The sequence below is a fragment of the Thalassophryne amazonica genome, unplaced genomic scaffold, assembly GCF_902500255.1.
Source record: "Thalassophryne amazonica unplaced genomic scaffold, fThaAma1.1, whole genome shotgun sequence".
In the NCBI taxonomy this organism is placed as follows: domain Eukaryota; kingdom Metazoa; phylum Chordata; class Actinopteri; order Batrachoidiformes; family Batrachoididae; genus Thalassophryne; species Thalassophryne amazonica.
This window is the reverse complement of record NW_022986302.1, coordinates 158582-178738: the sequence shown is the minus strand read 5'-3', so window position 1 is coordinate 178738 and position 20157 is coordinate 158582. Positions and strand designations below refer to the sequence as shown.

Below are 20157 nucleotides of genomic sequence, written 5' to 3'. Positions count from 1 at the left end.
ACACACAGTCACAAACAGAAACACACACACACAGTCACAAACAGAAACACACACACACAGTCACAAACAGAAACACACACACACAGTCACAAACAGAAACACACACACACAGTCACAAACAGAAACACACACACACAGTCACAAACAGAAACACACACACAGTCACAAACAGAAACACACACACAGTCACAAACAGAAACACACACACACAGTCACAAACAGAAAACACACACACAGTCACAAACAGAAACACACACACAGTCACAAACAGAAACACACACACAGTCACAAACAGAAACACACACACAGTCACAAACAGAAACACACACACAGTCACAAACAGAAACACACACACACAGTCACAAACAGAAACACACACACAGTCACAAACAGAAACACACACACACAGTCACAAACAGAAACACACACACACAGTCACAAACAGAAACACACACACACACAGTCACAAACAGAAACACACACACAGTCACAAACAGAAACACACACACACACACACAGTCACAAACAGAAACACACACACACACAGTCACAAACAGAAACACACACACACAGTCACAGACACACACACACTCAGAAACACACACACACACAGTCACAAACAGTAACACACACACAGTCACAGACACACACACACTCAGAAACACACACACACAAAGTCACAAACAGACACACACACAGTCAGAGGCAGAAACACACACACACACACACAGTCAGAGGCAGAAACACACACAGTCAGAGGCAGAAACACACACAGTCACAAACAGAAACACACACAGTCACAAACAAAAACAAACACACACAGTCACAAACAAAAACACACACACAGTCACAAACAGAAACACACACACACAGTCACAAACAGAAACACACACACAGTCACAAACACACACACACACACAGTCACAAACAGAAACACACACACACAGTCACAAACAGAAACACACACACACAGTCACAAACAGAAACAAACACACAGTCACAAACAGAAACAAACATACACAGTTAGAGGCAGAAACACACATACACAGTCACAAACAGAAACACACACACAGTCACAAACAGAAACACACACACAGTCAAACTGAAACACACACACAGTCACAAACTGAAACACACACACAGTCACAAACAGAAACACACACACAGTCACAAACAGAAACACACACACACTCAGAAACACACACACACTCAGAAACACACACACACAGTCACAAACAGAAACACACACACAGTCACAAAACACACACACACAGAAACACACACACACAAAGTCACAAACAGACACACACACAGTCAGAGGCAGAAACACACACACACACACAGTCAGAGGCAGAAACACACACACACACACACACACACACAGTCAGAGGCAGAAACACACACACACACACAGTCAGAGGCAGAAACACACACACACACACACACAGTCAGAGGCAGAAACACACACACACACACACACACACAGTCAGAGGCAGAAACACACACACACAGTCAGAGGCAGAAACACACACACACACACACACACACAGTCAGAGGCAGAAACACACACAGTCACAAACAGAAACACACACACACAGTCACAAACAGACACACACACACAGTCACAAACAGACACACACACAGTCACAAACAGACACACACACACAGTCACAAACAGAAACACACACACACAGTCACAAACAGAAACACACACACACACACACACACACACACACAGTCACAAACAGAAACACACACACACACAGTCACAAACAGAAACACACACAGTCACAAACAAAAACACACACACACACACAGTCACAAACAGAAACACACACAGTCACAAACAGAAACACACACACAGTCACAAACAGAAACACACACACACAGTCACAAACAGAAACACACACACACAGTCACACACAGTCACAAACAGAAACACACACAGTCACAAACAGAAACACACACACACAGTCACAAACAGAAACACACACACAGTCACAAACAGAAACACACACACAGTCACAACAGAAACACACACACAGTCACAAACAACACACACACACAGTCACAAACAGAAACACACACACACACAGTCACAAACAGAAACACACACACACACAGTCACAAACAGAAACACACACACACAGTCACAAACAGAAACACACACACACAGTCACAAACAGAAACACACACACAGTCACAAACAGAACACACACACACAGTCACAAACAGAAACACACACACAGTCACAAACAGAACACACACACACAGTCACAAACAGAAACACACACACACAGTCACAAACAGAAACACACACACACAGTCACAAACAGAAACACACACACAGTCACAAACAGAAACACACACACACAGTCACAAACAGAAACACACACACACAGTCACAAACAGAAACACACACACACAGTCACAAACAGAAACACACACAGTCACAAACAGAAACACACACACACAGTCAGAGGCAGAAACACACACAGTCACAAACAGAAACACACACACAGTCACAAACACACACACAGTCACAACACACACACACACACACACACACACAGTCACAAACAGAAACACACAGTCACAAACACACACACACACACAGTCACAAACAGAAACACACAGTCAGAGGCAGAAACACACACACACAGTCAGAGGCAGAAACACACACACACAGTCAGAGGCAGAAACACACACACACACAGTCAGAGGCAGAAACACACACACACACAGTCACAAACAGAAACACACACACACACAGTCACAAACAGAAACACACACACAGTCACAAACAGAAACACACACACACAGTCACAAACAGAAACACACACACACAGTCACAAACAGAAACACACACACACAGTCACAAACAGAAACACACAGTCACAGGCAGAAATAAACACACACACACACACACACACACACACACACACACACACACACACACACACACACACCTAAAAACACAGACACAGTTTTGCACAAATGGCCATTTTTATTATATTATTAATACTGTAATATTGCCCCTGAAATAGCAATTGAAATTGACATCAAACGTCTGCAGACTACAATTTTACTCCAAAACAAAACATCCAGGAAAAAACACGTCTTACATTAGACACATTATTAATCTGACTTTCAGGGGAGGAACAATTAGCTCTTTAGCCCACAAACCTCCTCCCCACCCACCCACTTGTCCGTCCCATTAGAGAAACCCGGAGGTGACCTGTCCTCTGTGCACGGCACGCCCCTCCCCTTTCTGTCACCATCTCACTGCTTCAGTAAACAGGGGCGCCTGCAGCTGCCTGCAGGAGGCACCAATTTGCCAATTCTACACACAGTGACAAGAAAACCATTTTGAAGTGGAGATGATTTTTTTAATTGCTCATCCCCACAGTGCCGCCCCCCTATAAATGCCGCCCAGGGTGATAGCCCGCATGGCCCGTACCAAAATCTGCCACTGGGTTGACTCCTAAAACCAGTACAGAGTGAAATAACCAACAAAGCAAATATCTCTTTGTGTTCATACAAACAGGACTGTCAGGAGTGAGGAAGTTTCCAAGGACTGTTTGGGTACCACCAGCAGAGGCGAAGCCTCATTCTTACATGGTTTAAGCCTCGAGAAGTGTCCAAGGTTCAATACCTGGACCACAGAGGGAAATGAAGGTGGGGAGTTGAGAGAACGGTTCATCTTTCAACCTCATGAATGACCTTTACTATGATGGCCTTGAGTAAGGTCCTTGTGAGGGTCATGGATCACTAGGCTGCGCGATCAGCGACTGCCCCAGATGGAACAGTGGTCCATTTGAGCGTCTGTTGGAGGGGATTAGGTACAGATTTAGATTTGGGGGGGTAGGGTTATGAATCAATGCCCAAACAGTCCTTGGAGAATCTCCTACACTCAGGTGGTTCCAGAGGTGGTTCCCCTGATTCAGGCATAGATGCTAATGTAACATTCCTGGTAGTTAAAGTGAAGTGGGATCACCAAAAACCTTTGTGTCTTACAGTCAACATACCCTTTATTGACATGAATAGATGTTACGTTGTGTCCAGAGCCCGCGGTTCTGATCCAGCTTTTGTTTCTGAGCCTGAACCTTGTGTGTCTGTCACTACAAGGCAGCAGCTTCCAGATGTCTCTGTACCCACTCCACGTAGTTTGCCACTCTGGTGTAGACTCCATAGACGCGCTCGCTGCCACACTCCTCGGGTCCCCCCCAGGACACCAACCCAAACACCACCCACCGCCTGCTGGTCTCATCCTCCATCACAAACGCCCCCCCGCTGTCACCGAGGCAGGTGTCCTGTCCACCCTGATAGAAACCGGCGCAGAACATGTTATCTGTGATGTTGTAGTTGACAGAACGTGAGGTGTAGCTTGCCTGGCACTCATCCTGCGTCACCACCGGGAGCTTGACGTACTGCAGTCGGTCAGAGGTCATTCCAAGGTCAGCAGCTGCAGCGGGGTCAGAGGTCAGGGTGGAAGGATCACTGGAGGATGAGGAGGACGCATTTGGGTTGGAGATACCCCACCCAGCAACAATCCCCAATGAGTTGGGCAGAGGTGCTGGGAGGTCATTCTGGGCAGAAGAAGACATTGGACAGACACTCAGTTACATAAACATGTGGGACTGTTTAATTCTAAATATCTGACCACAGTATAAATCCGCTGAATGAACATCTTGCTGTCCAACACTGGGAACTTTGTAGGGTTTCACAAGACTATGAACACATCTCCCAAGTCTCAAAGTGTCCAACTGTTAAGGTTCAGTGTCCATACTTAAGGTCCAACCCAGTTTTTGAAAGTAGTTGTGTCCACATTTTTCATTCAGTGTCATCAGGACAGGTTCTGTTCTGCTGCTTCTGGTCTGATGACATAATTCAAAGTGGACTCTGTGGAGGTGCCTAACTCCAAGCCAAAGTAGCCCACAGTGGGGACGGGGTCGGGGTGTTGAAATGTTTGTCTCTTTATTCGGGCTGTAATGGATTACAGCCTCTGGACGTAACTCATTCCACTGTGTCAGGCTCACCTAACTAGTAGAGATACCAACACCTCCAGCAGACATCAAGTCTCATTAATTGGTTCCCAAACTATCTGTCTCATTTTATCTGTCTTTGGAAGCCCACAGAAGTCAGCTCCACCCACCTGTTGTCCCGTCTCCAATAAATCAACCATTAATAAAACTACAGGGACACTAGAACTTGACGTGAAGAACTTCATCACCTTTTGGACTTTTGAAGGTGAGCACTGAAGTGTCATTACACAAGATCCCAATCCCCTAAAAACCTCAACCCTAACCCGGGGGCAGAGGGCCTCCTTCAAGCCCCCACACCTGAGGGATAAACATGTCGAGAAGGACGACACAAAAGTCAGGACATTCTTGTGACACTACTGATCTCCTGAAGAGAAACACTTTCCAGAAGACCAGAATTCATCGCTGCATGGCTTCATATTCTCCTTTGAGCTGTTGAATGAGCATCACCTCTCGTTCTTTACTCCTCACTCCAGGAAAAAAATGGTTTAAAAAACGGTAAGTGGACTGCATTTATAACACACTTTTTCCATCTGCATCAGAAGCTCAGAGAGCTTTACAATGATGCCTCACATTCACACAGACACCCTCACGCACTGATGTCAGGGTGCTGCTATACAAGGTGCTCACTACACACCGGGAGAAACTCAGGGGCTACGGACCTTGCCCAAGGGTCCTTGGTGATTTTCCAGCCTGGCTGGGTTTTGAACTGAGGATCCTCTGGTCTGAAGCCCAACACTTAACCACTAAAGCTTTTCTTAGCACAAAGGTAAATAAGAGTCATGGTCCAGATAATATCTGTGGCCATTTACTTAAATCTTGTGCAAAAGAGCTGAGTCCAGTTTTTTATTATATTTTTAACTGATCCTTGGAAACACAGCATGTCCCCAAAGTGTGGAAAGATGCTGTTGTGGTCCCAGTTCCTAAATCTAGTAATCCTACATCACTGAATGATTTTAGGCCTGTTGCTCTAACATCAATTTTGATGAAGATCTTTGAGAAATTGGTACGGTCGGTAATGCTAAAAAAATACTATGCATGCACTCGATCCGTTACAATTTGCTTACAGGCCTAATAGAGGAGTGAAGGACGCCTCACTCACTTTGCTTAATCTGCTTCTCAGGCATTTGGAGGGCAGCGGGTGTCATGCCCGGCTTTTATTTGTTGACTTCTCTTCAGCTTTTAATACAATTCAACCCTGTATTTTAACCCAAAGGCTTTTAGAACATTTTAAATTAAGTAATAATCTCGTGGGTTGGATTTTAGACTTTTTAACAAACAGAACACAGAAAGTTAGAGTGAACGGGATTTTATCAAACACAGTGTGTTCTTCTACTGGCTCGCCACAAGGGTGTGTGCTCTCACCTCTGTTATTTATTCTCTATACCAGTATGTGTCAGAGCACCTTTAAAAACAGGTTCATTTTAAAATACGCGGCTGATACAGTGATTGTCAGTCTGCTGCGGGATAATGAGAGTAGCCACGGTCCTGTAGTTGACCATTTTGTTAAATGGTGTGAGGACTCATATCTTCAGATTAATATATCTAAAACTAAAGATATGGTCATTGATTTTAGGAAGAATGGTAGCACACCTGGCAACACAACAATGAATGGTCAACCAGTTGGAATTGTGAAAACTTATAAATACCTTGGGACTATTATTGATGACTCGCTGAAGTTTGAGGCAAACTGTGAGGCGGTGTGTAGGAAGGGACATCAGCGCTTGTTCTGTCTCAGGAAACTGTCGTATTTTCACATTGGCCGAACCATGTTAACATTATTTTATCATGCTTTTATTGAATCTGTTTTAGCTTTTTCTTTGGTGGCCTGGTTTGGCAGTTTGACATTGAAGGACAGGAACAGACTGAGTCAGATCATTAAATGGTCCAGTTGGTTGATTGGTGAATCGCAGCTGAGTTTAGAGTCCCTGTACACTAAACAATTACAGCGGATAACCAACTGCATTATAGTTGATGACTCCCACCCCCTGGCTAATGAATTTCAGCTTTTACCTTCTGGTCGTAGGTTTAGAGTCCCAAGGTGTAGAACAAAACGCTACAGGAGTAGTTTTGTCCCAGCAGCAATTGTGCAACTGAACAAATCTTAGTAGGTTTGCATATGGTTATATTTAGATATTTATATACTTATTTATTTATTTGCCCTTTGCACACTAGTTTTAAGCTGACCATCTTTTTAGTGGTTTTAAGGTTGTGAGTCCTTGGTGGTGTTTGTTATCTTGTTTTGTGTATGTTCTTTGTTAGGATTTTTAGTGTTTTTTATTGTTGACGCCTTTTTTCTGTTTTCTGTTTGCTGCAAGCCAAATCTACCTACAGGTACAAATAAAGTTACCTGAACCTGAACCATCACCTCCCCATGAACCTTGTTAACCTGAATTTTGATGGCTTCACCAGCAGGACACGCCATGGTTCATTCATACAATGTGTCCCAAAAAAGTGTTGCTTAAATGAAGCCATTTTCAGTCTGTAGACTTTTGGATCCTGATATGTGTCACATGTCATCCTGAAGCACCTTTCAGGGAATTTGATCTCTGGTGTTCATTTCTGATTTCACCTCAGTTTGTCAGAGTTTTGTCAGTCACACGGTGTGCTCAGTATGTGCACGGCTCCTCCGGTTGGTCCAGATCTCTCTTACTGTGAACAGCTCGATCAGTCTGAAATGTCTTTACAGTCCTCCATGTCCTCTTTCTGTCTGCAGCTTTTCTAACTGCAAAGGGACTTTGATATTGTCGTTGGTTTTGAACCATCGTTCTCACAGTAGGATTCCACCAGTTTCCCTTTTTGTTCGACTGTAAGCGGCATCCTGATTGGATCAGTCTCTAACGACATCAGAAGAAATTCCTGGGTTGAAAAGATCAATTTGCCAATTTTAAATCGATTCTCATTTTAATTCCCACAGAACGATTCATACATCCAAAGAGCAATTATATATGTATATATATATGCACTTCTTGCCAGCGATATAACAGCGTGTCTAAACAAATGACTCTGCAGTTGGGCCGTCGTGCTGTTTCTGAGGGTGTGCAGCAGGAAAATTGTGGACGCGCTGGTCCACAATTTATTCATCAGCCTCTGTCAAAGGCATTTAAAGAGTTAAGAGGACTTGGCTGATCATAGGGAAGTGTGGGATGAGCTGGTTGGTCAGGTGCCACCTTGACCCAGACCTGAATAAGCAACAAAACCTGACTGAATGGAACCACCACCCTCAGTGGATCCAAACCCCACAGACAGGGTCAGAACAACTGGTCCAATCATCCTTAAATCGTGGACTGTCTCTCTTGTTTATGAGGTGTCCAAGCCCATCCACACGCGAGACAGACATGTGTGGGAAGTCATTAAAACTCTGAATCTTAGTCTTGATCCAGAACCATTGTAAACCCAGAACCTGGTTTTAACTTGTCCACACATTTCTTTCCAGCTGACAGTAATAATTTGGACATCTTGTAAATATCTTCATGAGAAAAACACAAACGTTTTTCCAGTTTCAATCACAGTGAGAAGCTTTACTACTTTAATTACCTATTAATACCTTCAATAATACAGCGTGTTGTGTCCTTAAAGGACGTGTCGCACCAAAATCATAATTTAGATTTAGTCTGTTCGTGACCATCCGATGATCCGCCGGGATTCTATGACTGCTTTCAAAGTGTATGGCATTCACAGCAAACAGCTACGGACACGTCCAAAAACAAAGTACCCGTGAGTACTCGAGTGTTTCCAACAGGTGGCGTCGTTACTAGGGCTGCAACAAACAATTATTTGGATCATCGATGAATCTGATGGGGTTTCGACACGATTAATCGATTAATTGATTAATCGGATTAGCGGGGAATTTTTTAAAAATGTTCCAGGGAAACAATTTTTCTCTCCTTCCATCACTTTATTTAACAACAGAAGATTATTTGTGAATTTAAAATACTTGAAAATCAACAAATCGTCAAATGTCCCTTGGCTGTTGAAATATAAAATAATAAAGGATAAAACAGTTTATAATAAAGAACAAAAATAGTTATTTCAAATGACATTGCTTTATCAAAGTGCTGAGTTGCCATAAAACAACATTGAAACATATAAATATTGTAAAATATATGGTGAAAAAAGAGGTAATTTTGTTGCTGCAAATGAGCAATTAGCATAACCGGTTAACCATAAAACCTAAATCAAAAACTGTAGCCGACTCATTATATGTGCAACATTCTCTGTATAACTTGTAAACTATGTGGTCATTTGACAATGACACATGTGACTCGTGTTTCTTTCTCTAAAATTGTATTGTAGCATTATTAGTTATATTATTACTGTTATTATAAATATATAAATAAAAATAATAAAACAAACACTGAGCTATTAATTATTATACAAAAAACAAATGCACAAATGTGCTGAAATGCCAGCAGCTTAATGCTAACTTTAACATTGACAACACCATAGGCCTAACGGCATTAGCATAAAATACATCTATCAACTGTTTCAGAAGACCATAACAGGTCAGTTTAACATAAAAAGGTAAATATTCCTCACAGACATATGCTCTTTAGGGTTTTAGTGGGAAAAAATTAAGATAAAGCAAAATAAAACAAATGAAACCAACGAAGCAGCAGCTCGAAGCACTCCATTGGTTCAAGATTCAAAGCAAAGCTCGGTTGATTATATGGAAGAAACAAAACATTTACGGTAAAACAAAGTAATTTAGCAACTAATCGATGACTAAATTAGTTGACAACTATTTTAATAATCGATTTTAACGGATTAATTTGATTAGTTGTTTCAGCTCTAGTCGTTACTGATAACGTTAAGAACGGCGGCACAGATAAATTCCAAAGTTTACACAAGTGTGATGTCTTGTGTTTTTAAGTGCTAACTGTTCATTCTGATGCAGTCACAGTAAAATCAGCAGCTGTGACAAGGTTTTTTTTTGCACCTGCAGCAATTCGTCATAAACGCTGCCTGTTAAACACACTGATAAGTGTTGTATATAACTGAAAAATCATTCCACGTCCATTAAGTGGCAATAAACAGCTTGATTGTTTAGAAGCCCATCTAAATTGGGGGTTAAAACATCTGCTGCACGCGCGCGCACACACACACACACACACACACACACACACACACGCACACAAAGAAAAAAGTACTTGCTCTCAGGTTCTGATCAGACACTATGCGCGTGTGGGAGCGTGGATAATGTGCGATTGCAGCTCTGCCTTGTTGCACATTAGAGAGTCCATTATCTCCTGAAAATAGTGTCTTCAGAGTTTTTCCAATACGCAGATACATCTGTGTGTCCAGACCAGGCCGGTCTCACGGTTTGTTTGTTTTTTTCGTGCTCCCGTGACAAAATGAGTCAAATTTTCATGACAGGGTTTTTTTTAAACTCGCTATTCCTAACCCTACTCCTACCCCCGACCCTAACCTTAACCACCCCGACCCCGCTTCACTTTTAATTTCGTGCAGCCATCACAGAATGAATGAGAATGAATTTGTGCTGCCGTGACAAAAATGAGGCACTTTTCATCACAATATCACGAACCAATAGATTAATGTGTATTTCGTGCTGCTGAATCACGACTTGCCGTGAGACCAGATTGGTCCAGGCACATCCATGATCACAGCACCAGTAAAACCAACAGCTGTGACACAAACAAACTCTGACAGACTCTGAAAAGTTTTGGTGTGAAGTGTGTCGTATCCTCTGTAAATCCGAGCCGCTGCTTTCAAAGTAAAGCTCTGAACCTCATTCGTTTCCCTCTGTCTGTCTCTGACTGGGATGTTTGCTGAGACCCTGATCCATCTGTTTATCTTATCATTATGCTTATCTCTTAAAGATTGGACTACCGCAATGTTCTATTTTGTGGTTTACCACAGTCTGGCTCTCCAATTGGTTTTCCCTTTCGTATGGCTAGCATACTGGTATAGTTTTGTTTTACGCTTTTTACTCTTTTAATTCATTTTATTAGTAAACAGAGCGTGCTGCAGCCTCAACTTTATCTAAAGTCTGGGTCTGTTAGTGAAGTTTAGGGCTAGTGGCCGGCGATCACCTTAGTATTTCTTCTGTTTTTCTTGTTGTTTAATGCTGGCAAATTATACAGTATTTTTTGTCTTTCTGATGCCTGATTCTGTTTTTTTTTCTCTGTTTAAGGTGCAGCTCCATCCAGAGATGGGAGTTGTATTTGTGCTGGAGACCCTCCTGTCTTGTGCACCAACAACATTTCCCGTATGTTCCTTTGTGAATTGTTCTGTAATTTATGTTTGTATCATGGCCCAAGCAGAGGGTCACCCCTTTGAGTCTGGTCTGCTTGAGGTTTCTTCCTCAGAGGGAGTTTTTCCTTACCACTGCTACTCTGGGGGTTAGTAAGGTTAGACCTTACCTTTGTGAAGCACCTTGAGGCAACTCGTGTGATTTGGCGCTATATAAATGAAAATAAACTGGAATTAAATTGAAATTGATGTTTGTGTTTTGCTCTTAACTACATCGCACACAGAGAAATGCAAAGTGAGATGTTTTCTGGAAAAGCACCAGTTTCCTTGCTTCAGGAGGAATAAAAACCATCAGAAACCATTAATTATGAGCACGTGTGTGCAGACTTACAATCATGAGCACTTTGATGTTGTGTTGCTAACTGGGACGTTAAAACACATGCGATATGTCTGTTGTGTGGACTGCCAGAAGAGGAGGTACTGCTGGCCCACCACCAGAGGGCGCCCTGTCTGAAGTGCGGGCTTCAGGCACGAGGGGGCGCTACCGCCTTACAGGAACAGCCGAGGTGACAGCTGTCACTCATCAACTATGACAGCTGTCACCGATCATCTGCACTTCACCCCGGATAAAAGCAGGATGACACCTCCACCACATCGCCGAGATATCGTACTTCTTGGAGGTAACTTTCTCTGCCTGCGTATTGTACTAATTGATTTCAAGAGCTACTTTGTTGCAGCTGTCTACCCAGAGGACCGGCGTGGGCCGCGACTGTTTCGTTCTACCTCCCACCAGATAAGTGGTACTCAGACACTGCACGAGTGTGTGTTAGAGGTGGAGGTGGAATTCCCACCGTTGTTGTTACGGGGTGTACACACACCCACACTTGACTGTCTTTGCTCTTCGCCAGCAGTACCAGATTCGACACGCTGAGACGGTGGCCACCTGGGGAATTCGGGACCTGGCGGCTCCAGTATTCTTCGGGTTCGGTGGCGGTGGAAATCGTGTGGTTCCGGTTCATCTCCAGACGGACGTCTCCTATCGTCGAGCCTGCCCACACGACACCTTTATCCATTGACTTGTATTTATTCTATAATCTGCTGTGTGTGGTTGTGACATTCACAACAGTAAAGTGTTCACATTTAACTTCCTCTATTGTCTGTTCATTTGCGCCCCCTGTTGTGGGTCCGTGTCACTACACTTTCCCAACAATGTCCTTTAATTGTCTTGGCGGATCATGTAAGACGTCTGTATCAGGGCTTTGAACCAGAATTTGTTCCCATCTGGTTTGTTCCAAACAGACACGGGATTTTAACATTTCTGGTTTTGGGTTCCACCACAAAATTGATGTTCCAAAACTAGTAAGAACAAGAAATACTGCTTCTGAACTGGATAACAATGTTCCATGTCAGCTGTGGGACACTGAAAACACTGTATAAAGACAACAGAGCTTCTGGAGCAGGCAGCAGGAGCAGGTCACTGAGTAAAATCAAACCTTTTCACAGAATGAGGGTAAGACACGGCGCTGTGTCACTCTCTGCCCCATACAACAAAACAATGGACCAATGAACAATGAATCAAATCAAATCAATTTTATTTATATAGCGCCAAATCACAACAAACAGTTGCCCCAAGGCGCTTTATATTGTAAGGCAAGGCCATACAATAATTACGTAAAAACCCCAACGGTCAAAACGACCCCCTGTGAGCAAAGAACTTGGCTACAGTGGGAAGGAAAAACTCCCTTTTAACTGGAAGAAACCTGAAGAAGGGGAGCAGAGATAAATCACTAATGATTAAATGCAGAGTGGTGCATACAGAGCAAAAAGAGAAAGAAACACTCAGTGCATCATGGGAACCCCCCAGCAGTCTAAGTCTATAGCAGCATAACTAAGGGATGGTTCAGGGTCACCTGATCCAGCCCTAACTATAAGCTTTAGCAAAAAGGAAAGTTTTAAGCCTAATCTTAAAAGTAGAGAGGGTGTCTGTCTCCCTGATCTGAATTGGGAGCTGGTTCCACAGGAGAGGAGCCTGAAAGCTGAAGGCTCTGCCTCCCATTCTACTCTTACAAACCCTAGGAACTACAAGTTGTCAGGAACTCGGGGTGATGTGGCACCAAAGGTTGAGGGACCCAAATGCAAAAACTCAGACAGTGGAATTGAAATTGAAAGGCTTTATCGGTCAATAAATGACCTTGGATTCGGTACACAGTTAGGCAGTCATGGATGCAGAGGTACAGAAAGTCAGCAGGCCAGGGCGTCGTCAAAAAGGCAGGCTCAGGTCTTTTACACAAGCAGACAAAGTACGTAGGCAGCAGCAAGACGAGGTCACAAAACAGAGCTGGGTCAGTACACGGCAAAACAAGGCAGAGCTATGAAAAGGCTGGTACGAGGACTGTGAAAATCAACGAACTGGCGGGGCTTGAGTGAAGGCAGAGAGTTTAAATAACCAAAGTGGAAATGAGGAAAGTGAGAACAAGTGTGTTGGAAGAACCAGGAAGAGGGCGTGGCAAACAGAAGAAACAGAAAAGTTCAGGTGGGCGTGACTTAGTGCAAAAATACTAAACAGCAAAAACCAAAAGGTAATTCTGATGAAGAAAAATCAGAAATAACAAAATGCAGAGACAAGTGCAATGAGACAAAGATGAAAGAAAACAGAAGACTAAGTGATAAACTAAAAAAAAAAGCAGAGACAAAAGTAAACGTCACAGAAAAGGCCAGACTAAAGCATAATACAAGAAATTAAATAAACAGAACAAAACCAAGACTGAAGTGAAAACTAAGGTAACAATTAATGACAACAATGTGGCAAAACAGCTACTAAGACAAAACTACACAATACATGAACGATGAACAGAAAACAAAACCAATGAAAACATGAACATGGCAGGAACGCAAATACAGATGTACAGAACAAGAAAGCAAAGATCAATGAAAAAGTCATAACAAAAAGCACATCAAGGGCAGGACCATGACAGAACCCCTCCCCCACGGGCCCACACCGGGGGCCCACAACCCTCCCCAAGAACACAACAAGAACCAAGGCACAAACCGACCACGGGAGGAGGGATGGGGGAATGGTCGGAGGGCACAGACAACAGAGTGAATGGGCCAGAACCCAAGGGAACCGCCAACAAAAAGGGCAGCATCACCTGGGTGGCCAAAACACCATGGAGGGACGAAAAGCCCTGCAGGAGGGTGTCAAAGCAAAAAATAAGGAATAAACAGGCAGTCAGGCAAACAAACAAGCATGGAGTCCGGGGGACGACGGCGAAGCCCATGACGATAAGCAGGAGGCTCGGGAGGTCGGCCAGAAGGGAGACAGGGCCTCGTGACAGAAGTAACAAGTGGACCAGGGACAGGCGCATGACCCAAAACCAGGCAAGCAAAAGGGTAGGAGGGAAGGGCTAACATAACCCCAGAACCAAGGAACCAGAGACCAAACATAGTACCGGACCCCCAGAACAGGGAAGGCTGCCAATTAATGCCCAAACCCCATATTACCATGCAAGGAAGTCCAAAAAACAGGGAGATAGATAGACAAACAGTCAAATCTGGGGCCCTATGCCTGATAATACTGACACTGAACATAAACAAAAATGCCACAATAAGAGGAGTAACGAACCCAGTAAATGAATCAGATACAGCATAATAGTGAGTAAACCACCGAGATAAAAAGCTATGGGAGCCACTGACATACATGATGTTATCAAAAGAGTTTGAGGAAGCAAGAAACTGCTTAGCTGAAGCGTGCAAGAAGTAAAAAAACTGATGCAAAAGATTAGGGAGGCGAACAGGAACCAACCACTCCAGAATGGACCAGGGGGGTATCTTGATTGAGCCCAAATACAGAGCACCAACCAGTTCCCAACAAAAAAGCAAACAATGAAAAGACTAGACCAACAGGATCTCTCTTAAACACATATCAAAAGACATGGTTGCTATTAGCTTAGCACCGTAACAATACAAGAGCAATACATTGTGGAAAACGGTTCTATGCAAACCTGTCACAAAACGAAAACTGCAGAAAAACCACCAAAAAAGCATGTTCAAAAAAGAAAATAAAAAACTCACAGTTCTGTAGATCGTAATCCCCAAGGGCACCCTTGAGGGTGGCGTTGATTGGTTCAGATGTAGTGTGGAGGTCATGGATATGTCTGTGCCTTCAATAGACGTGCACGCTGTGGGTAGACGCAGAAACGTCGCCGAAGACTTTCGATATGAATACGTAAGTGACGTCTCATGCGGGGTGTGACAGGCTGAAGGCTCGAGTGGTGTGACCTTCTCCTGTAGTTCAATCGCAGCTTCGTGGGACAGGAGATGCTCTGATGAGTCTGAACTTGGGCGCACAGCAGAAACACATGCTGCTGGGCTCTGGGATGTCGTGTTCACCGTGGAAGGCTCCTGCTGCATGCGTGGTGCTGGGAGCAGTGGTGTACTCAGAGAGGAGTGGATGACAGCAAGCTCAGGAGGCGGGCATGGAGGAATTAAGTCGGCGGGCACGAGCGCTGCTGAGGACTGGAAGGAATTACGCGCTGTGGATGACTGCTGACACGAGCGTGCCTTGGTGAGTTGTAACGGCTTCAATGTTTCTGTAGGTTCACGATCCGTGGACTTTGTGAGGCAGTCAGGTTGCATGACTTTTCCTGGTGACTCTACAAGCAAAGTTGGAGACGAGAGTGCTTCTGCTCCCGTCAAAGAGCCAACCACAGACGTTCCTTCCCCTGCTGGCAGCACAGGGAACGTGAGCGGGCCTGCTTCCTCCTGCGGCGTGCACTTGGCAGACAGGGCACGGGGTATGCAAGGTTCCACGGGATCCGGTGGCATGCGTGTTGAGTCATTTCGAAGTTTTCGTGGCATCAGAACGGGGATCCGACGAGGCGTGACTTGTGGTGATGCCACACTCAGCTGCGGGACCGAACCTCTTGGCTGGCACTTCTCAGCCGGCTTCAGCGTTAAGCGCCGAGGCGCAGGCGTGGGTAGCTGAGGAGGCGGGACGGATGAGGGTGTGGCAGTCTCTTGGTCGCACAGAGACGGTGAAGGAAGCGTCGTGACTGGTGTCGATGCTGATTGCTGGTAGCGGACCGGTGCGTCCGACGGAGGCAGCGTGACTGCAGCGTTGGACAGCGTGATAGATTGGGGTGTGTCCGAGCAGGACTCTAGAATGTCGGCTTCAAACAGAAACGTCATTGGGTCATCAATGTAGGTGGGGATCCGACGTTGCATAAACAGAGACTTGATGTTAGCGAGTTCTGGATAAGATGACATGATTCCCGGCTTATCCTGTAGGATGTGGTCTAATGCCGAAAAAATCCGTTGTCGTTCCTGCCGACCTGTGCTGTCCAGATATTCATAAAATAAGTCCTGAATCTTAAAGAACACAGTAGCCGTGTCCTGTAGTGCTAAGTGCTCTGACTCAGACTCCTCTTCCTTATCACCATCAATCCAGTCAGATTCGTCGTCTTCTGACGGTAGGTAGGCCTCTGGGTGTTTCATCCAATTGGGCCGCTTTTGTTCACAAAAAACATCGTCAAGGCGTAGAAGCTCTGGAAAATAGTCAAACAGCCAAGGATGTAGATTCACCAGGTCCCAGGCTTGGTCTAAATAATCACACTTCTCTTCTGGAGCATAACAGTCTCGAAAGCAGACAAAAAAAAAAGTGAGATCAGAAAAAATCCTCTTTATCACCTCTAAATCTGGGAGAGCAGCAACAGAGTCCAAGGCAGGAGTGGAACTTGCAGGCTCCATGTTCTGGCCAGTTTGAATTGGCAGACCGGGCGGAGGCCCGTCTACTATGGTGGCTGTGTCTGGTAGATATGACCCTTCTGTCTCTGATGTGTAGTCATCATCCAGGTCGGTCCACTCAGACTCGCTGTCAAGGAGCTGTTGTGTGGGCGGCAAGTGCGTTTGTGGCTGGTAAATCCAGGCTGGGAGACTTCCTGCCGCAAATAAGTTGTCCAGATCTTCTAATTCCGGAAAAAGATCGTACAGCCAGGAGTTCTCCTCCACCAGGTTCCAAGCTTTGTCCAAAAAGTCAAATTTTTTCTTCGGGGTGTAACAGGAGTGAAAACAGTTAAAGAAAAAATTTACCTCAGAAAAAATGTCCTTGATGAGGGCCATGTCCGGGTCCTTGGCAGAGAGAGCGTTGTCAGACATGACGGAGTGAGCTTGCTGAGTCCCGTTTATGGCCAGTTCGTTCTGTCAGGAACTCGGGGTGATGTGGCACCAAAGGTTGAGGGACCCAAATGCAAAAACTCACAGACAGTGGAATTGAAATTGAAAGGCTTTATCGGTCAATAAATGAGCTTGGATTCGGTACACAGTTAGGCAGTCATGGATGCAGAGGTACAGAAAGTCAGCAGGCCAGGGCGTCGTCAAAAAGGCAGGCTCAGGTCTTTTACACAAGCAGACAAAGTACGTAGGCAGCAGCAAGACGAGGTCACAAAACAGAGCTGGGTCAGTACACGGCGAAACAAGGCAGAGCTATGAAAAGGCTGGTACGAGGACTGTGAAAATCAACGAACTGGCGGGGCTTGAGTGAAGGCAGAGAGTTTAAATAACCAAAGTGGAAATGAGGAAAGTGAGAACAAGTGTGTTGGAAGAACCAGGAAGAGGGCGTGGCAAACAGAAGAAACAGAAAAGTTCAGGTGGGCGTGACTTAGTGCAAAAATACTGAACAGCAAAAACCAAAAGGTAATTCTGATGAAGAAAAATCAGAAATAACAAAATGCAGAGACAAGTGCAATGAGACAAAGATGAAAGAAAACAGAAGACTAAGTGATAAACTAAAAAAAAAAGCAGAGACAAAAGTAAACGTCACAGAAAAGGCCAGACTAAAGCATAATACAAGAAATTAAATAAACAGAACAAAACCAAGACTGAAGTGAAAACTTCACATGACAACAATGTGGCAAAACAGCTACTAAGACAAAACTACACAATACATGAACGATGAACAGAAAACAAAACCAATGAAAACATGAACATGGCAGGAACGCAAATACAGATGTACAGAACAAGAAAGCAAAGATCAATGAAAAAGTCATAACAAAAAGCACATCAAGGGCAGGACCATGACAGAACCCCTCCCCCACGGGCCCACACCGGGGGCCCACAACCCTCCCCAAGAACACAACAAGAACCAAGGCACAAACCGACCACGGGAGGAGGGATGGGGGAATGGTCGGAAGCAACAGACAACAGAGTGAATGGGCCAGAACCCAAGGGAACCGCCAACAAAAAGGGCAGCATCACCTGGGTGGCCAAAACACCATGGAGGGACGAAAAGCCCTGCAGGAGGGTGTCAAAGCAAAAAATAAGGAATAAACAGGCAGTCAGGCAAACAAACAAGCATGGAGTCCGGGGGACGACGGCGAAGCCCATGACGATAAGCAGGAGGCTCGGGAGGTCGGCCAGAAGGGAGACAGGGCCTCGTGACAGAAGTAACAAGTGGACCAGGGACAGGCGCATGACCCAAAACCAGGCGAGCAAAAGGGTAGGAGGGAAGGGCTAACATAACGCAGGAACGCAAATACAGATGTACAGAACAAGAAAACAAAGATCAATGAAAAAGTCATAACAAAAAGCACATCAAGGGCAGGACCATGACACAAGTAAGCCTGCAGTCTGAGAGCGAAGCGCTCTATTGGGGTGATATGGTACTATGAGGTCCCTAAGATAAGAAGGGACCTGATTATTCAAAACCTTATAAGTAAGAAGAAGAATTTTAAATTCTATTCTAGAATTAACAGGAAGCCAATGAAGAGAGGCCAATATGGGTGAGATATGCTCTCTCCTAGTCCCTGTCAGTACTCTAGCTGCAGCATTTTGAATTAACTGAAGGCTTTTCAGGGAACTTTTAGGACAACCTGATAATAATGAATTACAATAGTCCAGCCTAGAGGAAATAAATGCATGAATTAGTTTTTCAGCATCACTCTGAGACAAGACCTTTCTGATTTTAGAGATATTGCGTAAATGCAAAAAATCAGTCCTACATATTTGTTTAATATGCGCATTGAAGGACATATCCTGATCAAAAATGACTCCAAGATTTCTCACAGTATTACTAGAGGTCAGGGTAATGCCATCCAGAGTAAGGATCTGGTTAGACACCATGTTTCTACGATTTGTGGGGCCAAGTACAATAACTTCAGTTTTATTTTAAAGTTTGAAACCAGGAAATTAGAGGTCATCCATGTCTTTATGTCTGTAAGACAATCCTGCAGTTTAGCTAATTGGTGTGTGTCCTCTGGCTTCATAGATAGATAAAGATGGGTATCATCTGCGTAACAATGAAAATTTAAGCAATGCTGTCTAATAATACTGCCAAAGGGAAACATGTATAAAGTGAATAAAATTGGTCCTTGCACAGAACCTTGTGGAACTCCATAATTAACCTTAGTCTGTGAAGAAGATTCCCCATTTACATGAACAAATTGTAATCTATTAGATAAATATGATTCAAATCACCGCAGCGCAGTGCCTTTAATACCTATGGCATGCTCTAATCTCTGTAATAAAATTTTATGGTCAACAGTATCAAAAGCAGCACTGAGGTCTAACAGAACAAGCACAGAGATGAGTCCACTGTCTGAGGCCATAAGAAGATCATTTGTAACATTCACTAATGCTGTTTCTGTACTATGATGAATTCTGAAACCTGACTGAAACTCTTCAAATAGACCATTCCTCTGCAGATGATCAGTTAGCTGTTTTACAACTACCCTTTCAAGAATTTTTGAGAGAAAAGGAAGGTTGGAGATTGGCCTATAATTAGCTAAGATAGCTGGGTCAAGTGATGGCTTTTTAAGTAATGGTTTAATTACTGCCACCTTAAAAGCCTGTGGTACATAGCCAACTAACAAAGATAGATTGATCATATTTAAGATCGAAGCATTAAATA

At 44.0% G+C, this 20157-nt stretch overlaps 1 protein-coding gene across 1 annotated transcript in view; it reads right to left on the bottom strand.

Annotated features, from left to right (window-relative positions):
* Window positions 1-3084: 3084 nt before the first annotated feature.
* The window catches only part of masp1 (mannan-binding lectin serine peptidase 1), a gene marked incomplete at its 5' end in the record, with an annotated part of 168716 nt that continues 151643 nt past the window's right edge, over window positions 3085-20157 (bottom strand). Inside the window, one exon of the mRNA XM_034165552.1 lies at window positions 3085-4589. Within this exon, the coding sequence (XP_034021443.1) occupies window positions 4122-4589 (468 nt within the window). The remainder of the gene's footprint in view (window positions 4590-20157) is intronic.